At 52.6% G+C, this 20,639-nt stretch overlaps 1 protein-coding gene across 1 annotated transcript in view; it reads left to right on the top strand.

Annotated features, from left to right (window-relative positions):
• Window positions 1–20,051, top strand: part of MPL (MPL proto-oncogene, thrombopoietin receptor) — a 44,726-nt gene extending 24,675 nt beyond the window's left edge. Inside the window, exons 6-12 of the mRNA XM_078605358.1 lie at window positions 73–187; window positions 930–1,123; window positions 3,569–3,717; window positions 4,396–4,561; window positions 7,915–8,008; window positions 8,328–8,391; window positions 10,231–20,051. Of these exons, the coding sequence (XP_078461484.1) occupies window positions 73–187; window positions 930–1,123; window positions 3,569–3,717; window positions 4,396–4,561; window positions 7,915–8,008; window positions 8,328–8,391; window positions 10,231–11,082 (1,634 nt within the window). The 3' untranslated portion in view covers window positions 11,083–20,051. The remainder of the gene's footprint in view (window positions 1–72; window positions 188–929; window positions 1,124–3,568; window positions 3,718–4,395; window positions 4,562–7,914; window positions 8,009–8,327; window positions 8,392–10,230) is intronic.
• The last annotated feature ends 588 nt before the right edge of the window (window positions 20,052–20,639 follow it).

Below are 20,639 nucleotides of genomic sequence, written 5' to 3'. Positions count from 1 at the left end.
TGGTGGCGACCACAGCCCCGTCGAGTTCGCACGCGAGCATCCCATCCTCATCCTCGTTGTCGTCGTTTCCAGGGAAGCTGGACGTCCGCTGCTTCACGGCCGACCTGCTGTCCGTCGTGTGTGAGTGGCAGGGCCCTCGAGCCGCCAACCTGAGCGACACCTCCTTCACGGCTTACTATCGACTCGGGTAATGGCGCTGCGTGTCGTGTTGCGGTGATGCCGATATGTTTTGACCGTCGTGATGACGATGCCGACGATGATAACAATGACGACAACAATGACGACGATGACGATGATCACGAGGATGACGACGATGACGACGATGGCAATGACGACGATGACGACAATTGCAATGACGATGATGACGACGATTTGTGTGTTGGTAGTGCCGCACTCCTCTTCACGCCGTGGAGTCTCACTGCTTCACTGACATCCTCGCGTCTCATCTCAAACAATTAAACAGGGCACCCCCAGTGGCAGCTGTCCTTGTGCGGCACAAGGTAACTCAGCGCCTGGCCTGCAAACGGTCATCAGTCTGCCAGTAGGGGGCGATTATTGCTGCTGCATATAATCCAGATTGAGTAGTTTGCGCTGTCATTTTTTTATTAGTTGGAAAATCTGGACCGTGACCCCGCTACACGATGGCCTATTCCTCGTTTTGAATGACGTCGCAGGATCTTTAACGTCCACTGTGAAAGCACCCCCAGCAGTAATAACCAGGGCGGCCTGCCGGATTCAAACCGCGGACATCCGCGCGAGCGGTGGAACGGCGTTACCGCTGGGTGCTGTCACGACAACGTCGCCGTTGTGCGTGTGCGTGTGTGTGCGCTTGTTTGTGTGTGCGTGTTCGTGTGTGTGCGTGTTCATGCGTGTCTCTGCGTGCGTGCTCATACACGTGTGTATACGTGCGTGTGTACGTGCGCCGGCAGCGGGGGGCGAGCTCAGCCCTGTGCTGCTGAGTGGCAGCGGGAGGAGGAGTGGGACGAGGAAGCGGAGCGAGGCCCGACTTGGCGCTGCGGCTTCCCCGTGCACGAAGACAGCGCCGTGCTGGTGACCGTGAACGCCTCCAATGCAAACGGGCGGCACGAAGTGCAGCTAGGGCCCTTCCTCGTGCGTCAGCAGGGTGTGTACGTGTGTGTGTACGTGGGTGTGTGTACGTGTGTGTGTACGTGTGTGTGTATACGTGTGTGTACGTGTGTACGTGTGTGTTTGTGTACGTGTCTGTGTGTGTACCTATGTGTGTACGTGTGTGTGTACGTGTGTGTACGTGTGTGTATGTACGTGTGTGTGTGTACGTGTGTGTGTACATGTGTTGGAATTCCAATGATACCATCAGTAGGCCTGGGCTCTGGGTTGTTCTTCGTGCTTTCGGAGTCCCTGACCCTCTGCTCACGATCATTAAGGGCCTTCATGATGGTGAGCGGGCCGGGTAAAACTACGTGGCCGGGAGTCGGAGCCTTTCCCTGTACACCTTGGGGTGCGACAGGGATGTCCTCTGGCTCCCACATTATTTAACATCTATTTCGACTGCGTAGTTCGTGAAGCCTTCAATAGCTGTACCGGGGGAATTTCCATTTGGTACAGATTTAATGGGAGGCTGATCGACGCCCGGGTGCGATCAAGGGATGGCTCCCTATTGGTCAACCACGTTATGTATGCCAATGATTTGGTAATAGCTGCTCATTCAGAAGAGGAGTTGGAGACGCTGCTGCTGAGACTGGAGCGTGCCACTAAGAGGTGGGGCCTTACCATCAGCCCCACCAAAACTAAGCACCTGCCTGGGTATTTTGTACCATCGGACACTCCACCCCCACAACTCCCAATCGGTGATGGGCAGTTGTGGAGAGAGTGGAGAGTTTCCCATACCTGGGCAGTGTGCTTATGACCGGCTCCAGTTATTCAGCAGAGGTCTCACTCCGAATCAGTCGCTCCGCACGAAGCTTCAGGTCTTCTCGGCCACGGTCATTCCCTCCCTTCTCGACGCTTGCGAAACGTGGACCCCCCTAATGGAGCATCTTCGTCGGTTGGAAACATTTAGGCTGGCCTGCCTGCGATCCATCCTGGGTTTAACCGGGCTGGATTGTGTGAGGAGCTCACAAATCCTTGAAAGATCTTGGCAAAGTCACATCGGTGAGCTCCTCCGGTGGGCAAGGCTGCGTTGGCTGGGTCATGTGGCCCGCATGCCCAGCTACCGCATGCCTAAACAGCTTTTGTTCGGCCGGATCGAGGGGGCTAGACGGGCGCGGCACGGGCTAGAGAGGAGATGGAGTGATGTGGTACAGGAGGACGTGGAGCTGAGTGGACTTGCCGATGACTGGTACCAGCGGTGTCAAGATCGGCCTCAGTGGAGGAGGCTCGTGAAGGACGCTACTGGGCAGTTGGAGGCAGTCGCCCTCCAACAACAACGGAGGGTGGAGGAGCGACGCTCACAACAATGAGCGGAGCGCCGTGTGGCTAAAGCACAGCGAGTTGGTACAGTAGGGGGCACAGGTGGTGCATCAGCCAGTCATCTCGGTCATCTCGGTCAGTCGACCCATGGCACCTGCTGGGTCTGCCCCGTGACCTCCTGCCAGCGGGCGTTCGACACTTCACGTGGCCTCAAGGTGCACTTGGCCTGGTACAAGCGTCGTGGTGACGTCACCGCCACCTAGTGGCGAATGGCGGTTGTTGTACGTGTGTGTGTACGTGTGTTTGTGTCTACGTGTGTGTGTCTACGTGTGTGTCTACGTATGTGTGTATGTACGTGTGTGTACGTGTGTGTGTATGTACGTGTGTGTGTACGTGTGTGTGTACGTGTGTATGTACGTGTGTGTGTACGTGTGTGTGTGTACGTGTGTGGGGAGCGGTAGTGTAGTGGTTAGTGTTCTGCGCTATGAACCCGGCGACCCGGGTTCGATTCTTGGTCGCGGCCAACACCAGTGACGATTATCTGAGCCGGTCCTGGGCCTCCCCTAGGTCGACTCAACCTCAAATTAGTTCCTAGTGTGGTGCGTAAAAACATCTCCACTGGGGAGACAAAGGCGGTCGAGCGTGGTGATGGCCACCCATCCCCTCGTGTGCAGTTCCGGCTTTAATAGGTGCTCGCTTACAGCACGCCGTTCTTCGGCTGCCGCTCCATCGTTTTTTTTTGCCATCGTCCCTTCTGGCCATGACGCATCAAGCCCCGCTCGCTTCTCTTGACGGTCTGGATGATGACGATGGTCATTGCCCTTCCGGTCCTGGTCACCAGACTCCCGGACGCGTTGAGGCTGTTTTGGCACGACTTGAACATTGAAGGAGGATTCGTGAATTTCCAGGCAGTCAGAATGGCGACTGATTTTCTTTAGCCCGTCCTTGTGGAGTTTTCATGCAGTTTTAATCAGAGTAATACTAATGTTTATTTTCGAGTGCCTCTCATAGCACTAGGTTCAAAGCATTTCACGCATGTTAAGATAACATAAACCTTTGATGACAATGATGGCCGTGACGACGATGATTGACCGTGACGATGATGATGACCGTGACGATGATGATGATCGTGACGACGACGATGATGATGACGGTGATACTAATGGCCATGTATGGACAGTGCGACCGGGCCCCCCCGTGAACGTGAGCGCCGAGCCCGACGGCTCCGGGGGCGACGTGACGGTGGCGTGGGGGCCGCCCAGCCAGGAGCTGAGCGAACACCTTCACTACGAGCTGCGCTACATCGCCGACAACTCCTCCGTGTGGAAGGTCCGCCACTGCCGTTCCTCATCGCCCCACACCCCAACCACAATATTATCCCTCGTTGAAAACGTATCGCTCACCCTAATCCTAACCACAATCCTATCCACTCACCCCAACTTTATTCTTAACCCTGACCATAATCCTAACCCTAAACACAAACTTATCTCTAGCCCTAATACTTAACATCATAACCCCTAATCTCCAACCTTATTCTTAACCCCAATTCAAATCCTATTGCTAATGTCAACCCCAAGCTGTCCCTGATCCTCACCGCCTAACCTTATACCTAACCATCATGCGATTTTCTAAACTTAACCTTTACCTAATGCTAACCATAATTATACTCCCTAAACGTAACTTTTACCTAATGCTAACCATAATTATACTCCCTATACTTAACCTATCCCTAACCCTAATCCTTAAATTTACCTCGAGCTGATCCTAACCATAATCCTATTGCTACACGAGGGGGCTACCCTCTCCTGGTGCCGTGACTCCTTGCCGGCCTTACCGTGCCCGCGAGAAACTTCACCCCCTTCCCTGCACGGTGATGCCGCGTGCCTTGCCGCACACTGTGAGGCTCAAACCGGCTCCGATTGGCTGCAGCGGTCCCTGCGCGTCTCCCTCCGTGACCCCCCCCCCCCTGGTGCCCCCCTCATCCCCACCACCGGTGCCCCCCGTCAGCTCGTGAGTGTGGGCCATGCCGAGGGAGGCCACCACCGGCTGCACAGCCTGCGGGCCGGGCCGGGCTACCTGGTGCAGGTGCGTGCCAGGCCCGACGGCGTGAGCCTCGCGGGAGAGTGGGGGGCCTGGAGCTCCCCCGTCAGCGTCAAGCCCCGCGCCCCCACGGGTGAGATGTGGCCCACGGCACTGAAACTCAAAAACGACGATAACTACTTTTTATTTTACCAGGCACACAACTCCGCAACGCTGGCACCGTGTGCTCTCTAGAACACGAATGCCGAGAAGTCTGGAACACACGCCTGGACTAGTCTACAACACGCACACCTCGTACTCTAGAACACAAAGTCTCAACCTCTTGCACCGCACGGGACTCACACAAGCTTGCTCGATATTCGCAGAACACCGAACCAAAATAATCACAATTGTTTTTTTCTATTTACCAAGTCAGCCCTACTGAGCTCTAGAGATCTATTTCAGTAGCGACCTGGCTATCACAAATGAAAGTTCAACAAAGTGGCTCATTATGTAGAAATGTAAAGCAGCCAAATGTTCTAAATGCGTGATGCTGATTTTACATGTGGAGGACCTGGAGAAAAATCCACGCGACCATCGGGAGAGAGACACGCAAACTCCAAATATACAGCAGGCGTCAGGGTCGGGATCGAACCCACGACCTCCTGCATACCAGGCGAGGTAGTTAACGTCTCTTAGCCACCGTGGCGCATGCCGGTGTTGCAATACGAAAAATTGCCAGGTTTGAAAATATCACCCGGAAATTGGGTAAAACCACAAACCCTAGGGGTTAGGACTCCCGTCTCTCGTGAGTGTTTACTTGGACTTGGCGACACCAGCACGCCGCCTCCGTGGTGCTGGTGTAGCCGGTCGACCCTGACGCCTCTCCTCCCGCGGTGAATCCTTGCGAGATCGGGATAGGAGAACAGAGACACCCCTCACGTCACACCACCCTCTTCAGGTCACACCACCACGTCACACCACCCTGTCACACCACCCTCCACATCACACCACCCTCACATCACACCACCCTCCACGTCACATCACACCACACACGTCACACCACCTTCACATCACACCACCACGTCACACCACCACGTCACACCACCCTCACATCACACCACCCTCCACATCACATCACACCACACACGTCGTACCACCTTCACATCACACCACCTTCACATCACACCACCACGTCACACCACCACGTCACACAACCCTCCACGTCACACGACCACGTCACACCACCCCCACGTCACACCACCCTCCACGTCACACCACCTCACGTCACACCACCCTCCACGTCACACCAACGCAGCTGAATTCCTAAGTCCGAAGTCAGCCCAAATCTAAATTGGAGGCATGCCCCCGTACTCTGCTGTGGACGTGGCGCCTCAGGACCCAATGACCACAATTGCCTTCTCTTACAACAATCATCATCATTATTTAACACAAAACATCGTACCTGGCTCCCTGTAGCTATTTGCAGAGTGCACAATTATAGTGCGATTCATCATCGGTGAGCTCACACCAGCTACACCACCCCCTCGGAGGGAGCGGCAGCGCGGGCCTTAATAGGCGCTCGCTAACAACACCTGACATTGTAACCCAGGTCGCCCTTGCGCAAGAAGTGGCGGTGGCGTTTCCTCCGTCCCCAGGAGGGCCGCTATTTCTCCATCTCCGTAGTAACAACGTGGCGCGCCGCCGACTTGCCGACGTTCTGTCTGCGCGGTCACACGGCGGAACGTGGCGGTCACACGGCGGAACTTGGCGGTCACGTTGTCTGCGTGCGTGCGCTGGGATCGGTGGCACGGCGGTTAGCACTGCACCTCGAACCCGACTACCCATGTTGGATTCCCACTCACGGCCAACATCGGTGACGAATGCGGGCGTGCCTCTGTATGCGTTTCAGCTGCGATATCGAAACACCTGAACGCAAAAGTAAAAAATCGTGTATTGAAACGCGTCTTTACATAATGTAACACATTTTATGAACTAAGATGCGTTCCCGATAATTTTTTTCCTGATCCAAAACCTACTAGAGTAACGCGTTTCAACACAACTAAGATATTTTCATAATTATGGACTCATAACTAAACGAAACTTTTTTTTTACCAGGTAAGGCCCACTGAGCTATGTCGAACGTTTTCAGAAGCGACCTGGCCACAAATGATAGCTCAACAAAGTGGCTTATCATCACGTGGACATATATAGCAGCCAAATAATCTAAAAACATGATTCTAAACGTGGAGAGAAAAACCAGAGGACCCGGAGAAAAATCCACGCGACCACGGGGAGAGAGACACGCACACTCCGAATATACAGCAGGCGTCAGGGTCGGGATCGAACCCACAACGTCCGGTAGATTAGGCGAGGTAGTTAACAGCTTGCCACCCGTGGCGTCCAGACACGTGACTAACAACGGGGGGGCGAGGGAGGGGGCAGTCGGGTGGATCGTACAGAACAGCGAGCCCTCGTTCAACGCGCCAGTCGAGATGCCTGCAAAGTGCCGCGTGAAGCGAGGCATTCCTCCAAGTGCAGGTTGCTTCAAAAATGCTCTTACACTTCTGCGAACTGGCAACAATAGTACGAGAAATGTGCCTCCGGGCTCTGGAGACCACCTGGAGAAGATTCCAGACAAGCGATAACAATGATGGCGAACAAGTGGAGACTCTGACTTTTTGACGCTATTAACAGACATTTATGATGTGACAGTGTAGTATTATCCGTTCTTTTCCATTAAAAACGATAGTCCCATATAAGTGTAAACATTTTTGAAGCACCCTGTACATTACAGGGCATGGATAAATACAAAAAAATGCAAATATGAATCACGTTTGCACTATAACATCGGGCAGCAGTCACTACCCCATGGCAGGACAACGAACTCGAGATGAGGGTACACATCCACAGTTACCCCTCACGATAACAACACAGCCACAGTTACCCCTCACGATAACAACACAGCCACAGTTACCCCTCACGATAACAACACAGCCAGTTACCCCTCACGATAACACACACCCACAGTTAACCCTCACGATAACAACACACACCCACAGTTAACTCTCACGATAACAACACATCCACAGTTACCCCTCACGATAACAACACACAGCCACCGTTATCCCTCACGATAACAACACAGCCACAGTTACCCCTCATGATAACAAGCAAAGGCGTTGACGCAAGGAGTGTGCGCACGGCTTGCGAACAATAACGAGTGGCGGCGTCGGCGGTGAGGCCAAGCCTGGGACAGAATGAAATGCACGCACCTGCATCTGAATCGGGTCTGGGCCACCTCTAGATCGACTCGGCCTTAAATGAGTATCTGGTGCGCTGCGTTAAAACATCAACATTGGGGAGACAAAGACGGCCATGGCATGGCGCTGGCCACACCACCTCTTCATAGGGGCGCGGCCGTCACAGGCGCTGCTGCTCAACGAACAGCACTTGGCCCAGCAGTCCGTGTGTGGGCTACACGGAGGATGTTTCTCTTCGGTGCAGATGGTGCCGCCTGGATCATCCGCGCGCTGGCGGTGGTGGCGCTGCTGCTGCTGCTGCTCATGGCTCTGGGCGCGTCGCTCGCTCACGCCGGCAGGTCCGCATGCTCAATCCACCGCTACGTTGCGCCTCGTACGGGCCCAGCCAAGTGTGCGCACTGCACGGGTGTGTCCGTGTGCCTGTGTGCGTGCGTGTGTTTGTGTGTGCGTTTAGCCTGGGCTTTCCCTGGGTCAACGTGGCCTTCAATGAGTATCTGGCGCGGTGTGTAGTGAACATCGGGTAGACAAAGGTGTTTACCAACCTACCACCTCGCGTGCCGTGACGGCCTTCACCGGCCCCACTCGCTTTAACGCCACTCGCCCCAGGTGTCTGTAACAGGCGACAGGGATGATCATTTGTCTTCTTGTGTGGTGCAGAATCAAGGAGCACGTGTGGCCTCCCATCCCCAGCTTGGAGACTCACTTTGCCGGCCTCTTCCAGGTAGCCACACCGCCACCAGCCCCCACTGCCCCCTCACTTCTACCCCACATTCTCTGGGCACCAGATGGCCAGTGCCGGCTCCACAGGCATAAAGCAGTGGACGGGGCGTGGTGGACACGGGGCGTGGTGGACACAGGGTGTGGTGGATGGTGGATGGGGTGTGGTGGACACGGGGCGTGGTGGACACAGGGTGTGATGGATGGTGGATGGGGTGTGGTGGATGGGGCGTGGTGGACGGGGTGTGGTGGACACGGGGCGTGGTGGACACAGGGCATGGTGAATGGGGCGTGGTGTATGGTGGATAGGGTGTGGTGGATGGTAGATGGGGTGTGGTGGATGGGGCGTAGTGTATGGTGGATGGGGTGTGGTGGATGGTGGATGGAGTGTGGTGAATGGGCAGGGATGGTGGATCTGTAAATCTAAAAGCCTCACTTTTGTGTCTGTCCATCTGGAGCCCCACTCGGTGCGCTTCCTTATTCAACTCTTCGGTCGCTTTCTCGACGGTGTCAGCGATAAAAGTCACCGATGGAAACGAGCTCCAGGCAGTGAGTTGGAGAGCGCTCGTCCCAGCGGCGTGTAAATGAGCACAGGCAGCACCCTGCTGCTGCCCTCGCCCGGGTGGCGCACGCAGGTCCTTCTCACGGACTCCTGCACCTCATACGCCCGTGTGTACGTTGAACTTCTTTCGCACCGTACGTAGCCAACCGTGCCAATCGCAGGTGCGGGGATACAACTCAGAGTGAAGCAGCGGTCTGGGTGATTGATGATCCGGCAGTGACCGATTCAATTCCAGTCACTTGCTCAGCGGTGGTCGCTCGTCTCCTTATCACTCGACTAGCGCTACTGCTACGACAGCGGTTGCTGTGTGCCGTGTACTTCACACATTGATCATCCGCCCATGTGTGGGAGTCGCTCGAGCAGACACCGATTGTTTCGTCTCCATCACAGCGTGCTCAACCACCACCAGCACTGCAGGTCACGGCAGCAATGCTGAACGGGGGATTTAACACAAAGGCTTTAGATACCAGTATTCATAATATGGGGTTTTGAGTTAGATCGCATAAATATAAATGTGGTGAACTAGTAACAAATTGCCAGTTTTTGTTTACGTGACATACCTTTTTGTTTGATTACGTGACAGACCTTACGAATTGGTGGTGGGTTTAACCACACATTTCTATTTTACACGATCTAACAAAAAAAACCTGTTATGAACGGGCGATCTTTGTCGTGTGCGCGCGTGTGTGTGTGTATGCACAAGTTGGCACAGTAGGGGGCACAGGTGGCGCATCGGCCACTCATCTTAGTCAGTCAACCCATGACACATGGGTCTGTCCCGTGACCTACGAGGCCTTAGAGTGCACATAGCCTGGCACAAGCGCCGTGGTGACGTCACCGCCACTTGGTGGTGGTTGTTGTTGTGTGTGCATGTGCGCGTGTGTGTGTGTGCATGTGTGTGTGTACGTGTGTGTGTGTGCATGTGTGTGTGTACGTGTGTGTGTACGTGTGTGTGTGCATGTGTGTGCACGTGTGGGGAGCGGTAGTGTAACGGTTAGCGCTTCGAACCTGGCGACCCGGGTTCGATTCCCGCTCACAGCCAACACCAGTGACGATTATCTGAACCTGTCCCGGGCATCCCCTAGGTCGACTCAGGCTCATTGAGTGCCTGGTGCAGTGTTTAAACATCGCCACGAGGGAGACAAAGGCTGCCGGGCGTGGTGTTGGCCACCCACACCCCCTCGTGTGCTGTGCCGGCCTTCATAGGTGCTCGCTAACAGCACCTGCCCCAACAGTTCTGTTAAGGCTATACGGGGGATCTTTGTCTTCTTTATGCAACAGAGGTGGTTGGGTGAGTCGTATGAAGTCGGCTGCACAGTCCCAGCCGACTCGAACGCGCAGGTCTGTGTCGTCGAGGTCCTCTCGGAGCTGACAGAGACATCGCCCACGGCGGGGAGGAAGGAGTTGGGAACGATGAAGATCGCAGGGGAGACGGCAATGATCGACGTTTTCGAAGGAAAGATTTTTGACGACCTCGGCAAGGAAATCGAGCTCCCGCTTCTGATCGAGTCCGCTCCGAGCCTCGTGCCGAAATCCGTCACGGACCGGGGCGCTGGCATCGGATCCCCGCCGCCTCTACGCAACAACAACAATAACAACAAGGACGCGAGCGTGGCCCGCCTCTTGCCGAACGCAGCGAGGCTTGAGGACGACCTCTCAGACCGTCGGGCGTCCCCGGGCACCGGGGACAACGCGACATCGCCGCCGCCGCTGGGAGGAGACCGCGCAGACGAAACCTCGAGGACGCCGTGCCACGAGTACGTCTGGCACGGCCACGCGCCGTCTCTCTGGCCGGGGCCACCTTTCTCCAACGGGAATTTCTCGAACCTCGCCTACGTGCCGCCGTTCGAGTCGCCGAAGCCTCCGGACGGCGCCGATGCTGGCGGCGGTGGCGGCGTTGCCGTCGCCACGCTCGAGGCCGCATCCACATCCAGCCCGCGCTCCACTTTGCGGAGCTGCGAGCGCTCTCGGCAGCAGAGCAGTGCCAGCACCCCGCTGCCGGCGACGTCGCCGGGGCGTCACTCGTACGTGAACTGCGCCAGGCGTCCCGGCGCGCCGTCGCGGACTGCGCCGTGCCGCCGGGACGCGAAGCTGCTGCCCTACGTGAACCAGTCGCTCGAGAGCTCCATGTAGCGACCGACGCCGCGCTCGTCCATCGCCGGCCGCATTCCATCTGCCGCGGTCGCCTGTTAGCTGCCGTGGTCATCTGCCACTTTACCAGTTTCCAACTCAATCCTAGAGCTTTATCCGAATCCAGTGGCTGTAATTTAGCGGGGAAATCGAAATCTGGGATAAAAGCGGGCGGCGGCAGTTCTCAAGGGAAGGGACTGGCTCACGGCACGGATACCGTGCAAGAGAAATATTGCGCGTGCGGGAAACACCGGCGCTGCGTTGCGGCAATCAAACGCAAAACAACAATCGCATTGCAAACGTAAGAAGGACGCACCGTTTCGCAAACACGTTCTTTCACGTTAATGCATTGGTGACGCAGTGAGTGAGCTATATGAGTCAAAGTAAGCTATGGGATTTATTCCATCGCATTACAGTTCTAATAAGGACGCTACTCGCAGTACAGGGGGAACAGTGGTGTGGCGTGCTCAACTGCCGTGGGCCATTTCATAATCAGAATTTGTATTTCTTCTGGAGGAATAAAATGAGCTATAAAGCTATTTTACACAGATGTTAAGTAGGGGTGGGTCACTTGCCATGGGTTGAGGCTTTTATACCAGGAGGGCCCAAAATAAATCAAACAAATCACAGCACAAGATATTGGTAAGTGGCTGTAACTTGGTAAGTCACTCAATATAAGTTAACGTAAAATGGGAATTTTGAGCACAAGTAGTCATTGCTCCTGCTTCTGAACGGAAACCCAGGGGAGCACCTGGCCCGGCACCATCGCCCCTGGCGACTGCCCGGCACCGGCACCGTCGCCCCTGGCGACCGCCCGGCACCGTCGCCCCTGGCGACCGCACGGCACCGTCGCCCCTGGCGACCGCCCGGCACCGTCGCCCCTGGCGACCGCCCGGCACCGTCGCCCCTGGCGACCGCCCGGCACCGTCGCCCCTGGCGACCGCCCGGCACCGTCGCCCCTGGCGACCGCCCGGCACCGTCGCCCCTGGCGACCGCCCGGCACCGTCGCCCCTGGCGACCGCCCAGCACCGGCACTGTCGCCTCTGGCGACCGCCCAGCACCGGCACCGTCGCCCCTGGCGACCGCCCGTGCTCTCGCTGCAGTGGCCCCCATCAACGTGACGCTCGCCTCTCCGCATCTCGTGACGTTTTGTGTCAGTCAAGGCGCGAGTGCTCGTTAAGCCGAGAAAAACCACAACCCGCGCCGTCGTATCAAGAACGAAACGAAAATAAATAAGCAGACGAGCGAATCGCGTGCCTCCAGCCTATGCGGACTGCGTAACACATCTGTGTCATTTTTTGGCGGTCGCTACGCTGCTGCTGCACGTGGCTGCCTGTAACCCAGCAACCGTGGAGGCAGCAGCAGCAGCAAGGGTTTGTAGATCGCCGCACCCCAATGCTGTGAACCTCCCTTCCTGCGGGCGTTTGAAGAGGTGGCCGCACCCTAGCACACCAGGAGGAGCTCCAGCTACATTCGGACTCCCGACATTCGTCTGTGTGGGATAGAGTGTTGTCCTCTCACTCGGGTGTGTTTTATCCAGGTGCTCTGCTTTTCTCCCATACGTAAACACACATGAGTTGCCCCATAACACCGTCATATATAGAGGGCTGCAGAACTTGGGTGTCATTTGGCACCCTCTCATCGCCTGACTGCTGACTTCCCCCGCTCGTCTTTGGTTCGTTACGGGTATCACTCGCTTTGCACGGGTTCCCTTTCTGCAGTTTCCCAAATACGCGGCTAACCTGTTGTTTCTACCAAATATGAGCTCTACGTGGGTTGAATTCACTCTCATTTGGCGGCTATGCGGTCGGGCATGGAACAACACTGTGTACTGTGTGTACTGTGTATGTACTGCATGTGTACTGTGTACTGCGTGTGTACTGTCTGTATTACTGCGTGTGTACTGCGTGTGTACAGTGTGTGTACTATGTGCGTACTTGATTTGAAGCTTTCGTGACTGCAGTAATCCATATTCTTTGGTTCTTTCGGCAAAGTCACGTAGGTAGAAAACATAATAGATCATGACGTTTCGATCGCAACAACAGCGACCGTCTTCTGAAAAAAGACGGTCGCTTGCTGTTGCGATCTAAACGTCGTGATCTATTATTTTTTCTACCTACGTGACTTTACCGAAAGAACCAAAGAGTATGTGCGTACTGTGTGTGTACTCTGTGTAGTGTTGCAGATTCTGGAGACGGATCTTGGAGGCAACACTTGTTTATTTATAACACACAACAGTAACAGCCAGCTATACAGCCTAGGAACATAGCCTACGGCTAGCGTGCCTGACACCGGCTACGCTCTCAGGTCCTCCGGCTATGTATTTCCTAGGGGAGGCTATCTGACCCGACCTAGCCAGGGTACGGGTCCCAACCACTGGCCCGCTTGGACCCGGCCCTGATAAGGACGTCGGGCCGGGGGTTCCCAGGGTCTCACCACTGAGCCACACAGAGTCCTGGCCCTGACAAGGGTGGTTGGGCTAGGGGTCCCAGGGTCCTACCTAGCTTGCTCCGTCTTCTGTCTTCAACTGGCCCTGAGCCTGTAGAGAGGTCCGCCTTTTATACACCTCCAAACCGAGGGGCGGGGTCCCGAGGGATCGTAGGACACCCCGCAGCCCCCACCCGTTGGGAGGGGCCCCGGGAGATCACAGAACACGACACCGCCCCCTCCTGCTCCGGGGCGAGGGATATTGCGACTGCCCTTGCTGGACTGTGTCAGCCCCTACAGCAGGGGCGGTTTCTTCATTAGGGCGATTGGGCGACGCACCACCAATGTCATTCAACCACAGAGGCACGCTAGCCGTCACTGTGCCTCTGGATATAGTCCAATCAGCGTCATGCTACGTTCTGTGGAGTACCGCCTCTTTTTGGGCGATTTCCCTCCAGCTGAGAATCGCCCCGAGTGGTCCCATAGACTTACATTCAAAGATGTTTTTTTTCGAACGGGGGCGCTGCAATGCATTCTCTATGGCTTCCGGGAGGGCTCGCCCTAACGTGCTTACGTCATCATACGTGCTTACGTCATCATACGTAAGCACGTTTCATCAAACAATATAATTTGTCGCCACCTAGTGGAATCTTTAATAAAAGAAATTTGAGTGGTTTGTTTTAATAGTGAGTATAGAAACAAACAAGATGTATTGTAAGAGTCACTTTATTTTTCATTAATATTAAAGAAGTGAAGTTTCCTTTACATGCTTAAGCTGTTAATTTATCCATTGCATGGGTGGACCTTATCCTTATCAATCATCCAGACATTTGCCCCCCTGAGAGATTTTGCAGGAGCCGCCACTGCCCTACAGGTAAGTGTTCCCAGTCCGTTCACATCGCTACATATAGCCCAGAGGTCGCAACGGGTTTTGATTCCTTACCCGTACACGGCCGCACCAGGGTCGCAAACGGGTACCCGTACCCGGCCGGGTACGGGTAGCCGGGTATCGGGTAGGGTACGGGTATCGGGTACCCGGTTGCGACCTCTGATATAGCCCATACACGCCTCTGCATATGTACTGTGTGTGTTGCGTGCACACTGTGTGTACTGTGTGTGTACTGTGCGTGTACTGTAAATACTGTGTGTACTGCACATGTACTGTGTGTACTCTGTGTATACTGTGTGTGTACTCTGTGTGTGCACTGTGTGTGTACTTTGTGTACACTGTGTGTGTGCTGTGTGTACTCCGTGTATACTGTGTGTGTACTCTGTGTGCACTGTGTGTGCACTTTGTGTACACTGTGTGTGCTGTGTGTACACTGTATGTGTACTGTGTGTGTACTCTGTGTGTACACTGTGTGTGTATTTTGTGTACACTGTGTGTGCTGTGTGTATACTGTGTGTGTACTCTGTGTGTGTATTTTGTGTACACTGTGTGTGTTGTGTGTACTCTGTGTATACTGTGTGTTGTCTCTGTGTGTGTACTTTGTGTACACTGTGTGTGCTGTGTGTACTCTGTGTATACTGTGTGTGTACTCTGTGTGTGCACTGTGTGTGTACTTTGTGTACACTGTGTGTGTGCTGTGTGTACTCCGTGTATACTGTGTGTGTACTCTGTGTGTGTACTGTGTGTGCACTTTGTGTACACTGTGTGTGCTGTGTGTACACTGTATGTGTACTGTGTGTGTACTCTGTGTGTACACTGTGTGTGTACTTTGTGTACACTGTGTGTGTGCTGTGTGTACTCCGTGTATACTGTGTGTGTACTCTGTGTGTGCATTTTGTGTACACTGTGTGCTGTGTGTACACTGTATGTGTACTGTGTGTGTACTATGTGTGTACACTGTGTGTATTTTGTGTACACTGTGTGTGCTGTGTGTATACTGTGTGTGTACTGTGTGTGTGTATTTTGTGTACACTGTGTGTGCTGTGTGTATACTGTGTGTGTACTCTGTGTGTGTATTTTGTGTACACTGTGTGTGTTGTGTGTACTCTGTGTATACTGTGTGTTGTCTCTGTGTGTGTACTTTGTGTACACTGTGTGTGCTGTGTGTACTCTGTGTATACTGTGTGTGTACTCTGTATGTGCACTGTGTGTGTACTTTGTGTACACTGTGTGTGTGCTGTGTGTACTCCGTGTATACTGTGTGTGTACTCTGTGTGTGTACTGTGTGTACACTGTGTGTATATTTTGTGTACACTGTGTGTGCTGTGTGTATACTGTGTGTGTACTCTGTGTGTGTATTTTGTGTACACTGTGTGTGCTGTGTGTACACTGTATGTGTACTGTGTGTACACTGTGTGTGTATTTTGTGTACACTGTGTGTGCTGTGTGTATACTGTGTGTGTACTCTGTGTGTGTATTTTGTGTACACTGTGTGTGTTGTGTGTACCCTGTGTATACTGTGTGTTGTCTATGTGTGTGTACTTTGTGTACACTGTGTGTGTGCTGTGTGTACTCCGTGTATACTGTGTGTGTACTCTGTGTGTGTACTGTGTGTGCACTTTGTGTACACTGTGTGTGCTGTGTGTACACTGTATGTGTACTGTGTGTACACTGTGTGTATTTTGTGTACACTGTGTGTGCTGTGTGTATACTGTGTGTGTACTCTGTGTGTGTATTTTGTGTACACTGTGTGTGTTGTGTGTACCCTGTGTATACTGTGTGTTGTCTGTGTGTGTACTTTGTGTACACTGTGTGTGCTGTGTGTACTCTGTGTATACTGTGTGTGTACTCTGTGTGTGTACTCTGTGTGTGCACTGTGTGTGTACTTTGTGTACACTGTGTGTGTGCTGTGTGTACTCCGTGTATACTGTGTGTGTACTCTGTGTGTGCACTGTGTGTGCACTTTGTGTACAATGTGTGTGCTGTGTGTACACTGTATGTGTACTGTGTGTGTACTCTGTGTGTACACTGTGTGTGTATTTTGTGTACGCTGTGCGTGCTGTGTGTATACTGTGTGTGTACTCTGTGTGTGTATTTTGTGTACACTGTGTGCTGTGTGTACTCTGTGTATACTGTGTGTGTACTCTGTGTACACTGTGTGTGTGTACTGTGTGTACACTGTGTGTGTACTGTGTCCTCCCCTCTGGCTTGTTGGCTGACCGTACGGTCCCCACACTATGCCGTTTCGCTTTGCGCTGCCCGCTTTTTTAAAAATCCTTTATATTAAGTTCACTTGCGCGCTTGCTTGCTTACGACCGTGCAAATCTTTCGGTCGTTTTTTAACCCACTTCCCGTGATCTAATCGAGCTGACATTTTCCACACAGACTCGTTGTGCGTGACAATGAATGTTCGTGAAACTTTTTTTACAAAATTTTACACTTTTAGGACAAAAATATTATATTTAATTACCAATTGCTTAATGGTGCCATGCAATCATCTGACCCATAGGTGGCAGCCATCTCAAGCCAGAGGACGAGAGGACTCTAGCCGCCACACATATAAAGGATTTATACTGGTAGGAACGAAGTGGACTAGCCTACAATAGATTATATCGTCCGTCCGTCCGACCGTCCGTCCGACCGTGTAGCAACATCGCCCCCTACTGCAAACACTTGGCATGACCCTACAAAAACCTTTAGACTCAGTGACGCTTTCCTGGCTAAACAAGTGTAACATTCCCTTATAATTCCCTCAGATAGCTTTTAATGAAAACTTTTAAATTCAAATTTTACTCACAGCGCCCTAAAGCCTACAGCTAGGCCTAAAGCCTCGAACTACGCCTATCACTCTCCCTTCGTATCGTACCCCCGCGTGTGTGCAAGGGAGTTAATGTTTAACAATGTTACATTCCCTGATGCTTTTAAATAGAAACATTTAAATTTAAAGCTTTTACATAAATAATAAAAACATTTAATTTTAAAATTAACTCACGGCGGCCTAAAGCCTACAGCTAGGCCTAAAGCCTAGAACTAGGCATCAACCTCTCCCTTCGTATCGTACCCCCGCGTGTGTGAAAGGGAGTTAATGTTTTACAATGTTACATTCCCTGATGTTTTTAAATAGAAACATTTACATTTAAAGCTTTTACATAAATAATTAAAACATTTAAATTACAAATTAACTCACAGCGGCCTAACGCCTACAGCTAGGCCTAAAGCCTAGAAGTAGGCCTCACACTCTCCCTTCGTATCGTCCGATTCGGTGTAGCAACATCGCCCCCTACTGCAAACACTTGGCAGGACCCTACAAAACCTTTAGACTCAGTGGGGCTTTCCTGGCTAAACAAGTGTAATAATACATTATGTTTATATTCTTTGGTTATTCGTTCCTACCAGCCCACCCCGCAGGGTCCTGTTAGTGAAAAACTTTGTTTTTACGGGTTATACTTGTTAACTAATCGACCGCATAAAGCGAAGGGAACCCTGCTCTGGCATTACGTAGAGGAACGGATACGGGCAGCCGGCGAAGCGTTTGCTTAACTTATTTTGTCACCAAGACGCTGCTTTTTCTTCCCGTCGTAAGCGATCTTTATTTCTGATATTTGTTATCGTTTAATATTGAGAGCGAGTTAACCCGCTGCTGCTGCTATTGGAGATGTTTACGTGACGGATTCCGCTGGGTACGTTATATATATCTCACGCTGCTGAGTGTAAATCAAAGTGCTGCATGTTGTATGTACGTGTTAATTCGGACCATTACTGTAAAAACAATCGCACTGCGCCACGGACAGGGTTCCTGTGTTTCATTGAAGACCGCCCTAAGTGCGGATGTATGTTCTACAGTATTACGGATGTACGTTCTAGAATATTACGGATGTACGTTCTAGAATATTACAGATGTACGTTCTAGAGTATAAGAGATGTATGTTCTAAAGTATTATGGATGTATGTTCCAGAGTATAAGAGATGTATATTCTAGAGTATTACTGATGTACGTTCTAGAGCAGCGGGCTCTGTTCAGGTGGTCCGTGGAAAGGTTGCATAATTATGGAGAGGAAGTGTCAGCGAGCTTCTAGATGCGAAATATATATACAGTGTAGCCGGTCTGCCCTGTCTCCTCTCCTCCTGTCGTGAATCCTTGTGAGGGGGGAACAGGTCGGCGGTTGAGGGCCTTCGTAAGCGGCAAAGCAGCTGAGGTGGACGAGATTCGCCCAGAGTTGTTGAAAGCGCTGGACAGCGTAGGAGGGTCGTGGTTAATGCGCCTCTTCAATGTTGCATGGAAGGTGGGTACAGTACCTCTGGATTGGCAAACTGGGGTCGTGGTTCCCAAATTAAGGGGACCAGAGGGTGTGCTCCAACTACAGAGGGATCACACTCCTCAGCATCCCAGGTAAAGCTTATGCCAGAGTGCTCGAGAGGAGGCTCCGCCCGGTGGTCGAGCCCCAGACTCAGCAGAAACAATGTGGATTCCGTCGTTGTCGTGGAGCAATGGACCAGCTCTTTTCCCTCTCACAGATATTTGAGGGGTCTTGGGAGTATGCTTCTCCAGTCCTACCTCTGCTTTGCAGACTTGGAGAAGGAGTATGATGTACCGTTGCAGTTTTTGTGTGCTATCCGGTCTGTCTATTCTCGGAGTGAGAGCTGTGTCCGTATTTTTGGTGTTAAATCAAAGTCGTTCACTGTGGGTGTTGGACTCCGCCAAGCGTGCGTCTTGTCTGCACTCCTGTTTGTGATTTTCATGGACAGGATATCAAGGCGCAGCCGAGGTATGGAGAGTATCCAGTACAGGGGCATGGAGGTGGCATCGCTATTTTTTTGCAGATGACGTTTTCCTGTTTGCCTCGTCTGTCTGTGATCTCCAAGCATGCACTTGAACGGTTTTATGCCGAGTGCGAAGTGGCTGGGATAAGGATCAGTGCCTCCAAATCTGTTGTCATGGTTCACTCCCGGGAGATGGAAAGGGCGGTATATAAATCTGAAGTAGAATTGTGCTCTCCAGATGAGGGGGGAATAGCTGCCCTTAGTGGAGGAGTCTAAGTACTTTGGGGTCTCTTTCGCGAGTGATGGTAAGTGGAAGCGGGAGATCGGCTGGTGGATCGGTCCGGTGATCGCAGTGTTGCAGGCAATGTACCGTTCCGTGGTAGTGAAGCAGGAGCTGAGTTCTTGAACAAAGCTTTCGGTTTACAGGTCGACCTACGTTCCCACCCTCAGCTATGGTCACGAGCTGTAGGTAATGACCGAAAGGATCAGATCCCGAGTACAAGGGACCGAAATGAGGTTTCTCTCCTTGATCTGGTGAGGAGCTCGGTAATCCGGGAGAGCCTCAGAGTCGAGCCGCTGCTCCTCCGGATCGAGATGAGCCCGTTGAGGTAGTTCGGGCACCTGGTAAGGATGCCCCCCCCCCCCGATAGACTCCCCCTGGAACTCTACCGGGCACGTCCCACTGGACGAAGATCCTGGAGCCGGGGAAACGCTGGCGATACTATGTCACTCAGCTGGCCTGAAATTCCACAGGAAAAGCTACAGTTTGTCGCCAGGGAAAGGGAGGTCTGGACCATCTTACTCAACATGCTGGCCGCTGCGACCCCCGCCAATACAATCGGATTGAGAAATGAACGAATTAACAATGAAAAAAAATAAAGTCTGGAGACGATGATGAGTAGAGATTCTGCGTTGTACACGGGGTGGGGGGGGGGGGGTGAAATCTGCGAAACATTATTTCGTAGCGCAGCGTTCTTCTGAAGGGCAGTGGCCTTATCTGAAATAGCGATCAGAAGCACCCTCACTTCACAACACCGCAGCTGAATTCCTCAGTCTGCAATCTTAATTTTAGAACTTTCGTGACTGCAGGAATTATTATTTGTTTCTTTCGGTTAAGTCACGTCTAAAGATAAAATAAGAAATTAAATTAAATAATAGAATACGACGTTTCGATTGCAACACAAGCAATCATCATCAGGTATAATGAAATAGCGACATAAAATCTAACCAGAAAACTATAGACAGACATATTAGCAGACAGATATCACCAAGCTACATAGCGAGAGCAACACAGGTAACAGAGAGGGGTGATCGTCTCTGTGGGGTGGCCTTAAATAGACAGAGGGGGGGGGGGGCGGAGGCAGAGAGAGGGAGGAGGGTTAGAGAAAAAATCAGCATATCAATGAGTGGTCAACAGACGTGGTGCTGCGAATGCGATGGCACGGCAAGCAAGCCTGAAAATCAGGAGGACACACTAAAATTA

The sequence above is a fragment of the Lampetra planeri genome, chromosome 24, assembly GCF_965212315.1.
Source record: "Lampetra planeri chromosome 24, kcLamPlan1.2.h2, whole genome shotgun sequence".
Taxonomy (NCBI): Eukaryota; Metazoa; Chordata; class Hyperoartia; order Petromyzontiformes; family Petromyzontidae; genus Lampetra; species Lampetra planeri.
Note: the sequence above shows the minus strand (reverse complement) of the source record. Positions and strands in the feature narration are given on the sequence as shown.